Source organism: Bufo bufo, chromosome 4 (assembly GCF_905171765.1).
Source record: "Bufo bufo chromosome 4, aBufBuf1.1, whole genome shotgun sequence".
In the NCBI taxonomy this organism is placed as follows: Eukaryota; Metazoa; Chordata; class Amphibia; order Anura; family Bufonidae; genus Bufo; species Bufo bufo.
The window spans coordinates 471,969,532-471,985,781 of NC_053392.1; the positions used below are offsets into that span (position 1 = coordinate 471,969,532).

Below are 16,250 nucleotides of genomic sequence, written 5' to 3' on the forward strand. Positions count from 1 at the left end.
GACTGGTCGGTGTATACCTAACTCTATTTAAGACCCTACATATATTGTATTATATATAAAGTGCAGGTATCGGGAGTAAAACAGTGACATCCTAAGCATGTTCTCATCATGTAAGATAGAAGATAGAATGACACAGTCCAAATGCAAAACCATTAGAATTTGCAGTGATGATAAAATCTCTTTATTATCTGCATATTTTATAAGTTACATTCATTTTGAAAAAATATTATAATTTCCCAGTATCCACTTTATATATAAGTAATGCTGTCATCAGCAAAGATATACACAGTTTAATTTCTGAATATTTAAGCTGTAGATAATTTTTTTTACATTAAACAAATCTCTTCTGTCTATCTTCCTTTAGGCATGTTTTAACCTTTTAAGATCCTCAGCATTTTACAGTCTAACATTAAAATGACAGATACATTCAGCTTTTATATTGATCGAAATTATCAAAATCTTAAAAAAAATAAAATTTAAATATAAATCACAAAAATGTGCATTATTCATATGGGCCAGGTTCAGTGTATATATTTTGGAAAATAGACATATTACATTATCTTTGGAGTTTAAGAATTATTCTGTAATCAAAATCCAATGTGATTTTACTGGGTGAATATGAAAGTCTACACCAGATATCATAGAGCTCAAGCCTGAGGGTTCAAATGACCTTGTGGCCTGAAGGACCCTATGAGTCTATCATTCATCATTGTTACAGTGCAGTTTAAGAGAATGACAGTTGAACTCTGGCTACTATGGGCAAGAAGGTCACCTTTTTGTTCTCCTACTCAGTGACCAGTAGATATCTCTAACTTAGCATGGAGAAAAGTGAGATGTCTTCAAAAGGCTACACTTGGCCTTCCTTAGCCTTCAGCCTTGTTTACAGGTTCAATCCAGTGCTTGTTTTTAAGCTCCCCTAAAATAGTTCATCCTACAAAGTGTGAGACTGTCCTTTTTTCTGTGTTCATCTTTCAAATGTGTTTATTGAAATAAAGATTTTAAAGCATATGAAATCACAGGCTTTCCATGAAGTTTGCATATCTATTTACAGCTTTAGGTAGAGATCTCTAAAGTAATATTTACAGTGTAACCATCGACTTGTAAATATAAGAAACAGATTGGCCACAATTTTCACCTCACGACATTGGTTTTGGTTTGAATACAGAAGTAATCTCTTTGAAAGACTATGTCAAACTCAAAAATATAGCAAACTTGTTCTTTTGATTAGACAACAGAGTGGCGTTCTTCAAAGGTTCTAAAAGATAAAGAGAAAAAAGCATAGCATATGAATATCATCATACAATGCATACATTGTATACATAATTTAATAATACTATAATTTATTTGTACAAAAGTAGTAAGAGTTCAATAATTGGCAAACATAACTTAGTAGTTGACTAGACATATTTGTTAATTGATTGGTCAATGGAGCTGTTATGTCATCCAAGGGCACACGTTTCAAAAAAGGCAGACATTGTCCTAAATTGTCCCATCAGCTATGTACGTAGCTATTCCACTCCTCAGAGGAAATGGTCCAAAGGTTATGGAAAGCTTATTAAGGGGAAAACATATATCAAGCCCTTCTATCCTGCCCATTTTAAACTTTGCTATGGGACCCACTATCTTCCATGTAGTTTGTGACTGCTATCAATTGTGAACGCTCTAGACAATCAGATCCAGTGGTGAATATGGATATGTGCAAGAACAGTATGTTAGCCCATGGCTAACCTCTGTCTCATGAGAGAAGGTGGTAATCATACCACATTAGTCAATCCATCGCCAGTGTGCATTTATAATATTCCTTAGAATCATTTTCATAGTGGTGCTTATATAGGCACAGACTGCATATATGATATGCTCACCCCTGTTCAATCACATCATGGGAAATGTGTTATGACATCATCACTTAACCTTTACACAAGAATAAAACATTTTGTATGGTAAGGTAACATATAATAATTGGGTACAGATATGAGAAGGAACACGAAACAAGCCTCAGATGTCTATAAGAAACTGATTTGGGCTTAATTAAAACCAAGATAACACAATAATCAATTGTAATTAATGTTATACTGTAGGTTTTAGTATTCATTGAGGTATTTAATTGCATGATGTTAGATTAAACATAGAAAATCACAGATGATCAGCCTAAATTAACATAGCATGAAGCAGATGTTGCACCATTAACTTTACAGTCCTCCCACGAGCAACATAACCATTATACTTTTGCATATTGTTGTTAGAGAATTTGCTTAAATTGTACAATATCCTACATGGATTAAAGAGGCGCCACCAGAATGTATTGTTCCTCCTGTTTGTGAAAGTGTTGGCATAAAAAATAGTCTGTTTAACAAACCTACATATTGATTTACTGATGTACTTTCACCCTCCTTTACTTTTGACAGTTAGATCATGTGACCACCCCCTCCACAATAAGATTAGCTGGATCTCCCTTGACATTTGATTAAAAGACTGTTATACAGTTTATCATGCAAATCAGTGAACATACAAGTGGGTTTGATATAACTAATAAATATAATATCCGATTTTTACTGTGCACTCTGAAATAGCTCACCCTTAGACAATGATACGTCTGTAATCAAATGACATAGTATCTGAGGAACAGGGTTTATCTGTCATCAGGTTCAAGATGACCGAACCACAAGCCACATGAAATCATGGTCCCAAAGCTGCACTGCTCCTCCCCACCCTGCTTGGCTTGATTGACAATTGTCCCTGTCTATTTGATTTCATACTGCCCATGGTACAGACAGTATGACTATGTTGACAGGTTGCCTTTAAGGTGGCTAAAATAATTCACTAGGTGTAATGGCAGTAAGTAAGCTATGATGAGAATGAAGCTCAGTAGAGAAATTTAGTGAAATGACATACCAGTGGTAGGTGGTTCAGCAACTCGTCAATGTTGGCATCATCATAATTTTCTGAAAATGGAGCTTGACTTAGATCTGCATCTTCTCGAAGACTTGAAGGATTGATATCCTCTTGACTATAAAAAATTTAAAAAAGTACTTTGCTTAATATCATTATCACCACCTATTTGTACAATAGGAGTGAAGTTCTTTCATGCAAGTCAATATAACTCATCCAGTTATTGCAGCCTGTCAAGGGTTTTGCTAGCATGTTGCTATATTGCATTACATTCGTTTCATGAGAAATTTGGAGACCTTAACCACATTTGAGCTAAGGTTGGACACATCTTTACATATTGTTTGGTGACACCTGCTTAAAATAACCTGTACCCAGAGCTAAGCATATTATTATATAAATTATGATGAATGAACCACCAATAAACTGTGTCTATAACCGACTTACTTTCAGTCTACATGTTGTTATATTGTTCATACAGTAGTTTGTAGCCTTTGCTCCTTTCTACACTTTATATACTGAATGGATAATTGTTATAGGGAATATTAATTATTAATATTATAATATATAATATTTGTATACTTAAAGGGGTGGCCACTTTCTGGCTACTTGTGGCCAAAGTGTATATAAGAGGACTATATGGCACTTACTAATATAGCCTTTGTTGATATTTTGTTCTGTTTGCTATTTTTCATAAACCTTGTCCCCTTGTTAGGTAAATCTTCTGTGCTATCCACACAGAGGTCCTGTCCATAAGATGGCCGCTGATAGAGTGTCATGTCACCAGACAAATCACCTCCATGTGATGTCTCCTACATTCAAACACAGTGCACCTGTTCGCCCAACAGTGCTCTCCCGACAAGTGCAGATGGCAGGCATATTTGAACAAGGGAGACATCACACAGAGTGAATTTGCCTGGTCACAGGACCCTCCATCAGCAGCCATGACCTCCGTGTGGACAGCAGAAAAGACTTCATAATAACTTCTGAAATATAGAAAATGGTGCAGAATTTCCACAAAAGTTATATTAGTTTATGACATATAATCATCTTACAAACACATAACAACAGTAAAAAAGAAAGTGACCAATCCATTTAAAGTAAAATGTATTACCAGTCTCACATCTAGTTGCCCAGGCCTCAAAATATAAGTGAAATAAAAAAATGAGGTTGTCAAAATAAAGAAATATGCAAAAGATCATGCAAAGCAGGTGGATAAAGTGGATGGATATAGAAATGTAATACTGTCTCTTTTTCTGTACTACTAAAAACCATTATTACAATAAGAGAAATGAAAGGGTTCTTTAAAAGGATTCTTACACCAGATACAGCACATAGCAATCATTTCACTTGTCTGCAAAGTATCCAAATTAATCCCTCAAGATAATGACAGTCATGACTAAGTAGATGCATTTGTCCCACAGCAATTCTCAGAGTTAGTGGGATTTTAATTAAAGTCCTTCCACTACTCCATCAATACCTTCTTTTTCCTGTGAGAACAGAGTTTAAGTATTTCTTTACTGCCATCTGCTTCCTAAATCGACTGTAGTTATCGGTGAAGACCGCGTCAGAGTGACGCTTTACAGGGACTGGATCTTCTACAACACTGTTACTAAAATGGGGAACAATAGGAGACAAAATAATCACAATGGATTAATACATAATTCACAATGCATTTTCTTATTTTCCAACAAACACTTTATGGGCCCTTGCACATACGGTCCGCGAGCGGGTCACATGTCCCGGAGGGGCATTGATCGTGCGCATGGGAGCACACAGCATCGTAGATTACAATGATGCTGTGGACGTCGGGCCGCCAACGGGACTATTGTCGACGTCATACATGGTGCGTGCGCACTCATATGACTCTTGCATACGGTCGTGTGCAAGGGCCCTAAGATTGTTTCAAATCATTGAAATGAAAGTCACAGCTATATTACTAAGGTTTCAGAAAAGTATAAAACCTCCATTTGCTTATCTCAGTGGATCAATTGATTGTTGTAAAGGGTAGATATACCAACTGTTTTTCAAGTTATTTCACTAGCATTTTTTTTTTCTCTCTTTAAGTTTTTAATAAAAAAATTATGAAATGAATGAAAAATGCAGTGCCCCAGTTATGTATTTTATACTTGGATCTCTCTTCAAGCTTGCTATGCAAGGACATAATAATAGGGGGACAAATCTACCCTCCTATTAGCCAAAATGGCACCAAAAATATGGTTCCATTTGGCTAATAGTAGCAATCAAATAATTCATGAGAGAACAACTCCCCCACTCTCAGTGGTGACTGACAGCTGATGTAATGGATGATTCTATGTATCTGCATACACAATAACACATCAATTGCTGTGAGGAGAGCTTCCTACTTGAGTATACCAAACTCACAGCTATGTGATCTGTAATCTGTAATCTAATAGCTCATATTAGCTAAATATCTTAAAGGGGTAGTCTCACTTCAGCAAACAGCATTTATCATGTAGAGAAAGTTAATACAAGCCACTTACTAATGTATTGTTATTATCCATATTGCCTCCTTTGCTGGCTGGATTCATTTTTCCATCACATTAAACACTGCTCGTTTCCAAGGTTACGACCACCCTGCAATATATCAGTGGTGGCTGTGCTTGCACACTATAGGAAAAAGTAATAGCCTTTGTGTGCTCTCACGGTCCCGGCCACCAGAGAGGCAGACACTTATTCTTTTAGTGAATATGCACGACCACCGCTAATGGATTGCAGGGTGGTCGTAACCATGGAAATGAGCAGTGTATAATGTAATAAAAAAAATGAATCAAGGCAGGAAAGGAGGCAACATGGACAATCACAATATATTAGTAAGTGGCTTGCATTAACTTTCTCTACATGATAAATGCCATTTGGTGAAGTGAGACAACCCCTTTAATTTTTGGAATCTTTTGGATAATAGGTGTGAGTGAACCTGTCTTGATACTATTCCGTCCTTACCTAGGGAAGCATAGCCTGATGACAGATCCTCTTTAAAAAGAAAACCATTCATTTCTCTCTAAATTTCTCAACTAAATCTCCCACGATATCATGTAACAATCTATGGGGCTGTTCACATCACGTTTGTTATCTACATTTAGTGTGTACGCCGTGAACCACCTGACGTACATGCTTAACTTGTCCATCGATTTCCATTGCTAGATGGAGTTCAAGACAATGTCCTTTTAGCTTGCGTCAGTGTACTGCTACATCAAAGGCATGGAATAAGGTAGCAGATGTCTATTTTCTTTCACCCGGAATCAAGTAAAAGACATATATGTTGAATATATACCATTTTTACAATGGCAGCCTATGTTTGATGGATGGCAATGTAAAGCATTCATCATTGGCCTCTGTTAAGCAGAAACCTCAGGGAGCGCAGTGACATCACTGCCCATACATGGTTAGTGTTCAAAGGAGCTCCCGAGGCAGAGAAATCAGTGGAGGCCCCAATAGAGGAGTGGAGCGCTGGATTGAGGGGGTGGGGCATCCAGAGAGAGGAGCCACAATCTGTGTCCCCAGAACCTGAAGGGTATAGATGCTTCTCAGGACCTTCTCCAATCCTTCTCTGCATTCAGCTCTATCCTCCATCTTTCGTCCAGTCCCTCATGAGGACCGTGACAGCAGATGGAGGACGTGAGGGGAGAGGTCAGGAATGCACACCAGATAAACTATAACCCCACCCCCACCCGAAATAAAAACAGCACTTTATACTTTACTGCTGATAAAGTCTTCCTGTCTGTTTTAACCCTTGGCAGGCTACACAGCAATAAGCATTCAGGGTTTGGCCATGGAAAGGGTTGACCCCTATAGGACCTTGTGATTTTCAGTTGTTGTACTTTATTTTTTTACTCTCTGCTTTTCTGAAGCCATAACTTTTTTCATTGTATTTTTTCATTCACATGGTATGGAGGCTTGTTTTTGTGGGACAGGTTGCACTTTCTAAAGACACTATTTAATATTGGATATAATGTAGTGGAAAGGTGATATAAAAATTCCATGGAACAAAAAACACAATTCTTATTAGTTTGCTGAAAAATAGCCATTTAGATTTTTTTCTCTTTGATGACATTCACTGTAAGGGATGAAAATTTTAATATTTTAGTAGTGCAGGCATTTTGAGACATAACAATGCCTATGATCTTTATTTTTTTAACACTTTTTTTTTTTTTGAGTTATCGTTGTATGTATTGGCAGTTGCCATTATTGCAGACATATCCTAACTAGAGATGAGTGAAGTTTTCCCACTCCTCCCCCATCATTTAACCCCTCAGATGCCGCATTCAACACTGATCATGGCATCTGAGACCTGAGACTCATATTCAGGTGCTCAGGGAGTTAATCAGGGGTTATAAAAAATTATACTAACCACATCCACTTGATTGCGGTGAGGCCGTTCGCTCCTGTCTTGATTGAAGAAAACCTGCTAAAGGACCTGCTGCGAGCTTGATGACATCTCCATATGATCATGCTCACAGCGCACAGTGATGCCATCACTGATGGAGTCACCACACGCAGCCAGCATGGTCACATGGTGACGTCTTCACATTTGCCGCAGGTCCTTTGGCGGGTTAAATTTCATCAAGACAGAAGCGGATGGCCTCTCCACAATCAAGTATAATTTTTTTATTTTTAGTCACTATTTTAGTAAAAATTGATTCGTTATCACGAGGAAATCCAATTTGGATGATACGCATGTCAAATTTGACACTGAAATATTTATCAGCAAATGTTTGCAATTAGATTTTTTTTTTTTCTCAATATTTGAAATTGTTCTCCTCTCTTTTTTAGCGGAATGAGACTTCAAACCATTACTCATGGTAACACAAGTTACAAAAGGTTGAAGACCGCTGCTATATGGTATATTAAAATGGCTTTTTGTGTAACATGGGCAGCATTGTAGCTTTTTCAAACATTATCTCTTAGTGTGACAGGCCATCTTAAACTTGCTGTGTCACCCAGTTAGTCCATCTTTGCACCAAGCAGCATTTTCGACCTACGTGTCCAGTGTATGGCTCAATCTTTGTCTTTCCTTAAAACCACAAAACCAAATTCCACTTCCAGTCTTCAGCTTATAAATGTATTTTGGCCTGTAAATTGGTATATTGTTTTATGTAAAAAAAATATATATTAAATTTAACATGAAATCTCACCTGACTCTCTTGCCAATTAGAGATTCTAAATATCTTCTTGCAGACAGTTGACCCAAGAGCTTACTGTATCCACTAGTAAAAAGTCCATCAGCGTGTCGTGATGTTCTAGCATGATGAAAAAGAAAAGTTTGAAAATTTTATTGTAAACTATGTTAAATAGTGTAAAAATGGTAATAAAGGTTTCCCAGTTGTACATTTAACACATATTAAAAAAGTAACCATTTTACATGTTGTCATCGAAGCCCACTGATAGCAGTCCTCATAATGGTCTTCTTACATGGGCCACCGGACCAATATTGAGTGCAGATCGGCAATTTATAAGTTGATCTGCACTCGTTTAAAGTGCCCTTTACATGGCCCAATACAAAGTTCTATGGGTTATTACGATCGTTCGATTTGCTTTGCATATGGTTGGTTAAACCATACTCTTGACAGGCCACTATAATGCTGACACATGATGATTTTAGTTGCTGCATGAAAGTAGCGATCACTTGACAAATGAGTGTTTTGCTTTGACTTTTACATGGGGCAATTATGGGAATGAGCCTTTGTACAAACTCATGTCCCCAATAATTGGCATATGCTCAGCCAGTGTGAAATGGCCCCTACATTGCTAGGTTCATGGCTTCACTTTTGACCTTCTCCAAGAAAGCAATAATTAAACATGATGGTGGTCATTTATTAAGACCGGCGTTTTAGACGCCTGTCTTAATAAAGCCCCTGCCGTGGCAGTGGATGGCCAAAGTTATGTAGAGGTGCTTAGTAGGTTTACACTTAGACCAATTTCTACGCCTAAAACAGGCGTAAAAAATGATGAATGAGATGAGCCTATTGGACGGTCCCCTTCCCCGCTCACGGCAAGCCCACTTTTTTAGAGATGGAAAAAGTCACAGATTGCGGCGCAACTAACTATTGTTCCACAATCTGTGTCTGAAGTACTCCTAATATAGACGTATTTCAGATTAATAAATGACCCCCTATACTTTTAATTTTGGGTATCTGATATCATATATAATATTTACCATATTTTGGTTTAAACTTGTTTGGACGCATTTTGTCATGGGCATTTACAGATTTTTTTAAAGCAATGAGTCCAAACCTTTTTGTATAATGACAGAATCCTTACTGTGATTTATCAACCACTGTGTTCTAACCGGATGCACCTAGAACTTCATCTCATGGTGAACTGACAGTCTCCATCATAAAGCAAAGCAAAGGGCCAATTTCCCATTGTGTCCATTGTGTTTGCCTAGGCATAATCACTTCTTAAGTGGAACTAACTGAAGATCTACCCACCAATCCTTGCATTTAAAGGGAAACTTTCTTCTAGAGAACCCCTGGTGACATGTAGAAGATTGTAATGACTAATAAACCCAAAGTTTCTATAAAAAGGGAAGTTGCCCATGACAACAGCCAACAAATGATGACAGTTTCATATTGGTTGCTGTGTGTTACAAAAACCTTGGTGGCTACAAACCACAGTATTAACACCACAAATCTAAAGATGAAATTTTGGATGGATGATTGATTTTTAGTAGCACAAAATATTTTAAGAATCCACCTAAAACTATAGAAGAAAAACATTCAAATGATTTCAGGGGCACTTGAAATTAACATAAGTTATACTTTTGATGATGAATGTGAACCATGGCAAATTATTCATACTGTAGCATATCAAGAAAAAGACAAGGAATAAATAATATATAGTTCAGATATGTGGTATACCTACCTTCCAACGCCTTGGGCCATGTCCAGAAAAAACTTGTCATTGTCTGGTAGATTGTTCTGCAAAATGTCTGTATCTTGTTTTAATGTCCCCTGTGTCTGATCAGCTTCATTTGCTCCCTCAAATGACAATATATTTCCTAGCCTGAAATAATTTATATTTATTATTTATTTGAAACACAATGTACAGCGCATTAAAAAAATTCCACATATTACCTTTGATCACAATGCTATTTCATTAATTCCTACTTACATCAGTTAAAATGACACACATATAAAAATCTTACATTCTCTGTGTGTACACCCTCTTATGTTACGTAGCTTTGGACATATATCTTGTCAAAATATTGTCTTTGTGATACAGCAAACTCTGCATCTTTGATCAAATATCTCAGAATTGATAATGACATTGATTTCTTTCTATCCACTGGGAACACCATGCACAATGCCACCAATAAATCATTCAATGAAAATCTAAGTAAGGGTTTGTACACATTCTACATGGTGTCTCACTACTGAGACCTCCAGCAGTCAGTTACAATATGCTGGGATATATTCTGGTAAGGATTTCAATCACCCTACATTGCCACCACAGGTGAAAGTGAGCATTACATACTGTCCATTGATTCAGTGGGCTGTCTGTATAATGCATGGACATGCTGTGTCCTCTAGAGAAAAAGAGATGGGGTCCCTTTTTACTTTTTATAGCAAATCTCTGCTCCAGCTAGTTGATAAAGACTCTGAATGAGGGTCTCCTCTCTATTGTTCCCATCAGGCCAAGATGTAAATAACCTGAGCAGGTGCCAGCCAGTGGTGGCTGGAGTTATGAAAACATTTGAGGTGGTTGTGCTCTTCTGTTTCCGTAACTCCCATAGCAGTAAATTGGCGCTACACAAGTAGCATAGCCCAGCAAGATGTGCTGTTTCTGCTAACTTGGAAATCATGAAAAAGTGTAACTTGCTGGCGCATGCTGTTTTTTATAGCTCAAACTCACTGCTATAGGAATTATGGAAAAGCAGAGTGCTCGTTGCTTGGCCATTTCCATAATTCCACCTTCCCCCAGGCGGCGCTTACTGTGGCTATTTCTTTCCTTTCATGGCCGAAATGGGAATAAAACTTTAACTTAGAATGTCATAATAAGTGACTTAAAATGAGTTTTATAAACCAGACAACCCCTTTAATATACAGTAGAATGTACCCTAGTTATAAAGGAGGCTTTTTCCTATTTATGGGAGTCACATTTAATGGGGATGGGTTGCAACCATCCTACCACTAGAAAGCTCCTTTTTGATTACTTGACTATCATATTATTGATTAAACTATCTAAGTCACTGTGCAGCTTGTTAAACATTCTCATTGCGTCCACCAGTCACAAGTTGGCTGCTAATCAATAACTAATATATTAATAGATGCAAGGTGTATTCATTGTTGTTGCCTATTGAATGCTAGCCAAGTGTAGTGCTAACCAGCTGATAGTAACCCGGTAAATTTTAACAAAATGATCAGTTGAAATTTGTAAAAAAAATAAAACACTCTGCACAAATGTGACGTGATAGCTAAAAGAATATACTCAAAGTAATCATGAGTAGAATGAAGTCAATTAGACAAGGTTCTTACAAGGTCTTGTTGCGCCTTGAATCAAGGCTACAGTTAAGTATGTGATTCCTGACAAGTAATGTGCTTGTTACATCAATTGGATTTTCCTAACGTGTATGCCTTGGCTGAAGAATTCAAAAAGCATTTTGAAGCATGTTGGAGGACGTGGACAATAGCAGTGGGTTTAAGAAATGTTATTACGTATTTAAGATCCTTTGGAGGTTTAAAACAATGTGTCATGAAATACATTACTCTTTATTATACTGTTATATAGAAGATTTATGTATACATTGGTTTGTGTCTGTTGGAAGTTTTTTTATCTTGGGCAAACAGCTTAATGTTGGGCCCAATTACTCTTCAGCTGACTAACTGTTTGGGTATGACCTTTTATCATATCTCACAGATATGTGGCTGAACATATAGAATTTCCGAAATGCTATGCTTATTTCTTGATCAGTTTTCTTTACAGTAAAGACTGTAATATGGATGTCTCATAAAGTAATCATGGCATATCCTTAGGATATGACATCACTTTGCAAGCAGTTGGGGTCCAACCTCTGGGACCCCCACCAACCCAGAGAAGGAAGGGCCACAGCACTCATTCAGCTGATTCTATATTTTTGCTTGTTTAGCAGTCCTCCTGGCCAACTGGATATGCAAAAAACTGCAGTCAACCTCACTGACTTGAATTGAGTCATGCAGTTCCCCTCCAAAGTGAGTGGCCAGGACAGCACTGTACAGATAAATAATGCAAAGGAGATCATAGAAGGATAGCATATCCTAATTGAGAATACCTCTTTAATTGGCGGACCATGGAACTGACTCCTTATTGGGCAGTTAGGGTAAATAGAATGTGAATTACATTGGGGGGATATTGGGACAATAGTAATTGCATTATTTGTCCAGCCCTAGTATTTTTCATACAATAATACATTAGCCCAATGACTTGGTATATTAAATAATAAACTCCTGATTAAACAGTTTACAGAACACTAGCTCTAGAAATCAAAAGCAAAAATATCAATTGATCCAAGCCTTTTCCTAAAGTTATGTATCCCCTATATGTCCTCCTATGGTTGCGTTTTATTGCTTACAACAATTATATTGGATTACAAGTGATTTGTTACACTTACAAGCTTATTAAATGACCTGTCAATTTTATTTAATACACTGTTATGGTAAGTGGTAAAGATGTCACAACCTTTCCACAATCCATATGCGAGATATAGTCCATATACCCAGGAAATCTATGGCGGCATTTACCAGAGTGTCACAACAGATGCCATAATTCTTCTAATTTAGATGGATCTGTGTTACTGATGCGTAGCATGTTAAGAATAGAGAGCCATTTTTAACATTTTGCTTTCATGGATTTCCCATTTATATTTTCAATCATTTTCCAGATTCTATGAATATGACTATATAACATACAATTCTAGAAAACATTATTTTAGATATTATATATTCTGTCTGAATTTCACTGAGAGCCTTTGTAGACTCTTACTCTATGTCTCCTACATCCCTTGCTTTTGATGATGACCTGTAGAATAATAAGTCATTATTTGGGGTGAATACATACAATCAAGCCTCTCTGAGATTGTTAATTAATAAGAAATATAGGCAAATATTACATTTATTATTTGCCATTCTACTCCAATATTATTTTGTATTGAACCGTAGGCAAAGGACCTTCATAACCTAGAAAGTAAGAAGCAGTTTTAGTTAAATATACCAGTATAGTTCTGACATTATCTTTAATGTTGATCTCGAATATTCTAATTGCAAATTTTTACCGCGAATATTGGCATTTCGAGAATTCGCGAATATCTAGAATATAGTGCTATATCTTCGTAATTGCGAATATTCTAGATTTTTTTCATCAGTACCCATGATCCCTCACTGATTCTTGCTTGTTGTTCAATGAGAAGGCTGCAATATATTTGAATTTAGGAGTAGTGTCAATCGCAAATTTTCATATTGCAAATTTTTATCGTGAATTTTTCGATTGCCGATTTTCGCAATCAAGAAAATAATGACTGGAGATCACGAATTCTCAAATTCGCGAATATTTGCCCAAATATTCACAAAATATTGCAAATTCGAATATTGCCCCTGCCGCTCATCACTGATTCTCTTGTTTCAATTTATAAAAAGAGAGGCTAACAGTCAAATGTCAAATCAGTAGTGTATATGAACCATGACTAGGACCACTATACATGAATATGAATTTCTATAAAATATTAAATTTTAATACTTTAATGTTTTACTTAAAAGTTGTTGATCCAAGTAGTTATTTTGATGTCAGACTAAAGTCAGGAAGGAAATTTTTCCATAAGATGAGGAAAATTGGCTTTTACCTTATGGGTTTTTCCTGCCTTTTTCTGGATCAGCTTTGGGTGATGGGCTGAACTGGGTGGGCTTATGTCTTTTTTTCCGCCTTGCAAACCATGTTACTAGGTAATAGTTGAGTTTGTTACTAACCATTATATGAGTTAGTAACAGTGGGAACATTCCAAACATAAACTTGAAGCACTTATGGTAATGCTCAACTACTGCCCTACAAATCTGTCAGCAGAATACATGCCCTGTGTCTACTGATGGGTTTCAACACTAATTTGTATACTCCATTCCATAGAGGCAAGGTTACCCTCTCAAAAACATGGTTATCCCATATAAATATATTTCGCTAGTTTCTGCGTCTTGAAGTTGCTTTAGTGAAAAGGGGTCATGTTTGAAAAAGTGATTTTCTCAGGATTTTTAGATATCCTGCAGTCAGATTCCTACTTGTCACAGCTTGTATTGGCAATCTATAACACTATTTATGTAGAGAACACATTTATGTCATGAGTGTTGATGCAATACCCTAATATAACTAGATGAAACTAATACTTCCCCCTGAGAAATCAGGTAACTAGAAAATTGAAATATTCTCAACCCAATCTTTCAGACCATGCATTTGATGAAAAACATGATGTCAACATTCACTGGGCAAGGAGATTATAATCTAAAGTTTTTGAAACATTTTTTAATGGAGGTTTGATATTATTGCAATAGTACTGATCAATACATTTCTATTCCACATACCTGTACCTAAGGTACAACAGCAAATTCCTATGTACTGTATCTTAATCGCCAACCATAATTGATACAATTATCCAAAGTATGTAAGAATTACATAAATATTTCTCACCTGCTGTTAGAATAGGTCCCTAAAGGAGGTAATGCTTGTGCTCGAAAGTAGAAAACACTGAACAGGGTAAAAGACACCATAAGGTGGAAGATGCTTCTATGTTCCATCGCTTCAACCCTAATGGAGCACAATATATTTTACTATGAGTAGTGAAGTTAATATATGTTTTTAGTATATACTACGAACTTTCAATGAATGTAAGATTTTGATAGCAAATTTAATATAAACGATAAAAAAAAAGTAATAGACTATCAATGTGTTTTTATTGGATTTGGCATACAGAACGCTACCCTATTCTTACTATGAATGACTGTAATTATCTACATTAAGATGAAAATTTGAAAATCTATATTAAACATGTAACAAATCATTAATCCATGCCTTCCACAATCAGACATTTAAAACCTTAAATATATTTCAAGTTGGCAGGCTTTTTGAATTAGTAATCTACAGGCATCTATGCATTTATTCACTTTTATCTATTGTTCATATTTCAATTACTTCTGTTTTATCAGATGTACATATCTATCAATTTATCAGACTTAAAATCTTTCTTGTATCAACCTGTCTCTTAAATCTTTATCTATCTTATACTAATCTATTTATCTATCCATCCATCAATCGATCAATCAATCAGATGATATTAGCTAGCTATCATCCCTTACTATACCTATTCAGCCATCTCACATTTTAGAACTATGATATTTTTTTCCAAATTCTATCTACCATCTATCTATTGTACTTCTCTCACACTGTATCTATCCATTCATCATCTTGCATGTTAAGTATATTACCTTTCAAATACATTCTAAACTGTCGTATCATATATATATATATATATATATATATATATATAGATAGATAGATATATTTCTATCTATGTTAAGATCTATTAGGTACCTAATCTATGTATACATCTATCTATCTTATATCTATATAAAATCTAATATCTTATCTATAATTAACTTACATTTAGCAGACATCTATATTTATTTTCTTTTCTATTTCTATTTCATCTTCCATTCTATTTAACATCTAGCTAGCACTTCCTTACTATACAGTATATCATATTTCTCCTAATCTCTGTAGATACACTCCTACAGAAGTCAGCTCAGAAGTTCCTGAGCATCTCTCCCTCAGATTCCCCTAGCTAGTTTGTTTTCTCTGTAATATATGAGAATGGAAAGGCTTTTACTTACTTAAAACGCAGCCTCCCTCTTCCCTGCTGTAGGTCCTTAGACCAGAGATGACTTTCCAGAACTTCCTAGAGGACAGAAATGAAGAGGTTGCTATCCCTGGTGCTGAAACTCTCAGGCAAGTCTCCGGAGAACAGGCTGAGGAGCAGCTGCTGGAAGTTGCTTGTGATCTTGTCCTGCTCTCCTCCTTCACTGCGAGGAGTGTGCACTTCTCAGGCTGCCTCACAATGTCTCATTTAATACAGAAACATGCTCCTATAAAACGAGTGGGATAGAAGGGCTGGTCAACAAGACTAACTCAAGTGGCTTATGTGAAGACGTCACTCCACATCCCAGGAGGATTCACTAAAAAGTCGTCATCACCTCCTTGCTTAGGGCTGCAGATGAAGTCCTGTGTGATCAATGGATTCCATAAGGCATGACTATGTTGCTGGTAATTTACTTAGGTAATGAATGATTGCACATCCACAATGTCATTAACAGCTCTACACTTGTGACTGG

The 16,250-nt window shown here is 36.4% G+C and overlaps 1 protein-coding gene across 1 annotated transcript; it reads right to left on the reverse strand.

The window, feature by feature from the left end:
* Positions 1 to 1,080: 1,080 nt before the first annotated feature.
* LOC120997310 (vasoactive intestinal peptide) lies at positions 1,081 to 15,950 on the reverse strand. Its single transcript, XM_040427348.1, has 7 exons — positions 15,753 to 15,950; positions 14,554 to 14,670; positions 9,772 to 9,912; positions 8,043 to 8,147; positions 4,367 to 4,498; positions 2,893 to 3,007; positions 1,081 to 1,255 (listed from the first exon to the last, which is right to left on the reverse strand). Exons 2-7 carry the CDS (start codon positions 14,658 to 14,660, stop codon positions 1,247 to 1,249), a joined length of 609 nt encoding a protein of 202 aa, XP_040283282.1. The 5' UTR covers positions 14,661 to 14,670; positions 15,753 to 15,950; the 3' UTR covers positions 1,081 to 1,246.
* Positions 15,951 to 16,250: the final 300 nt, after the last annotated feature.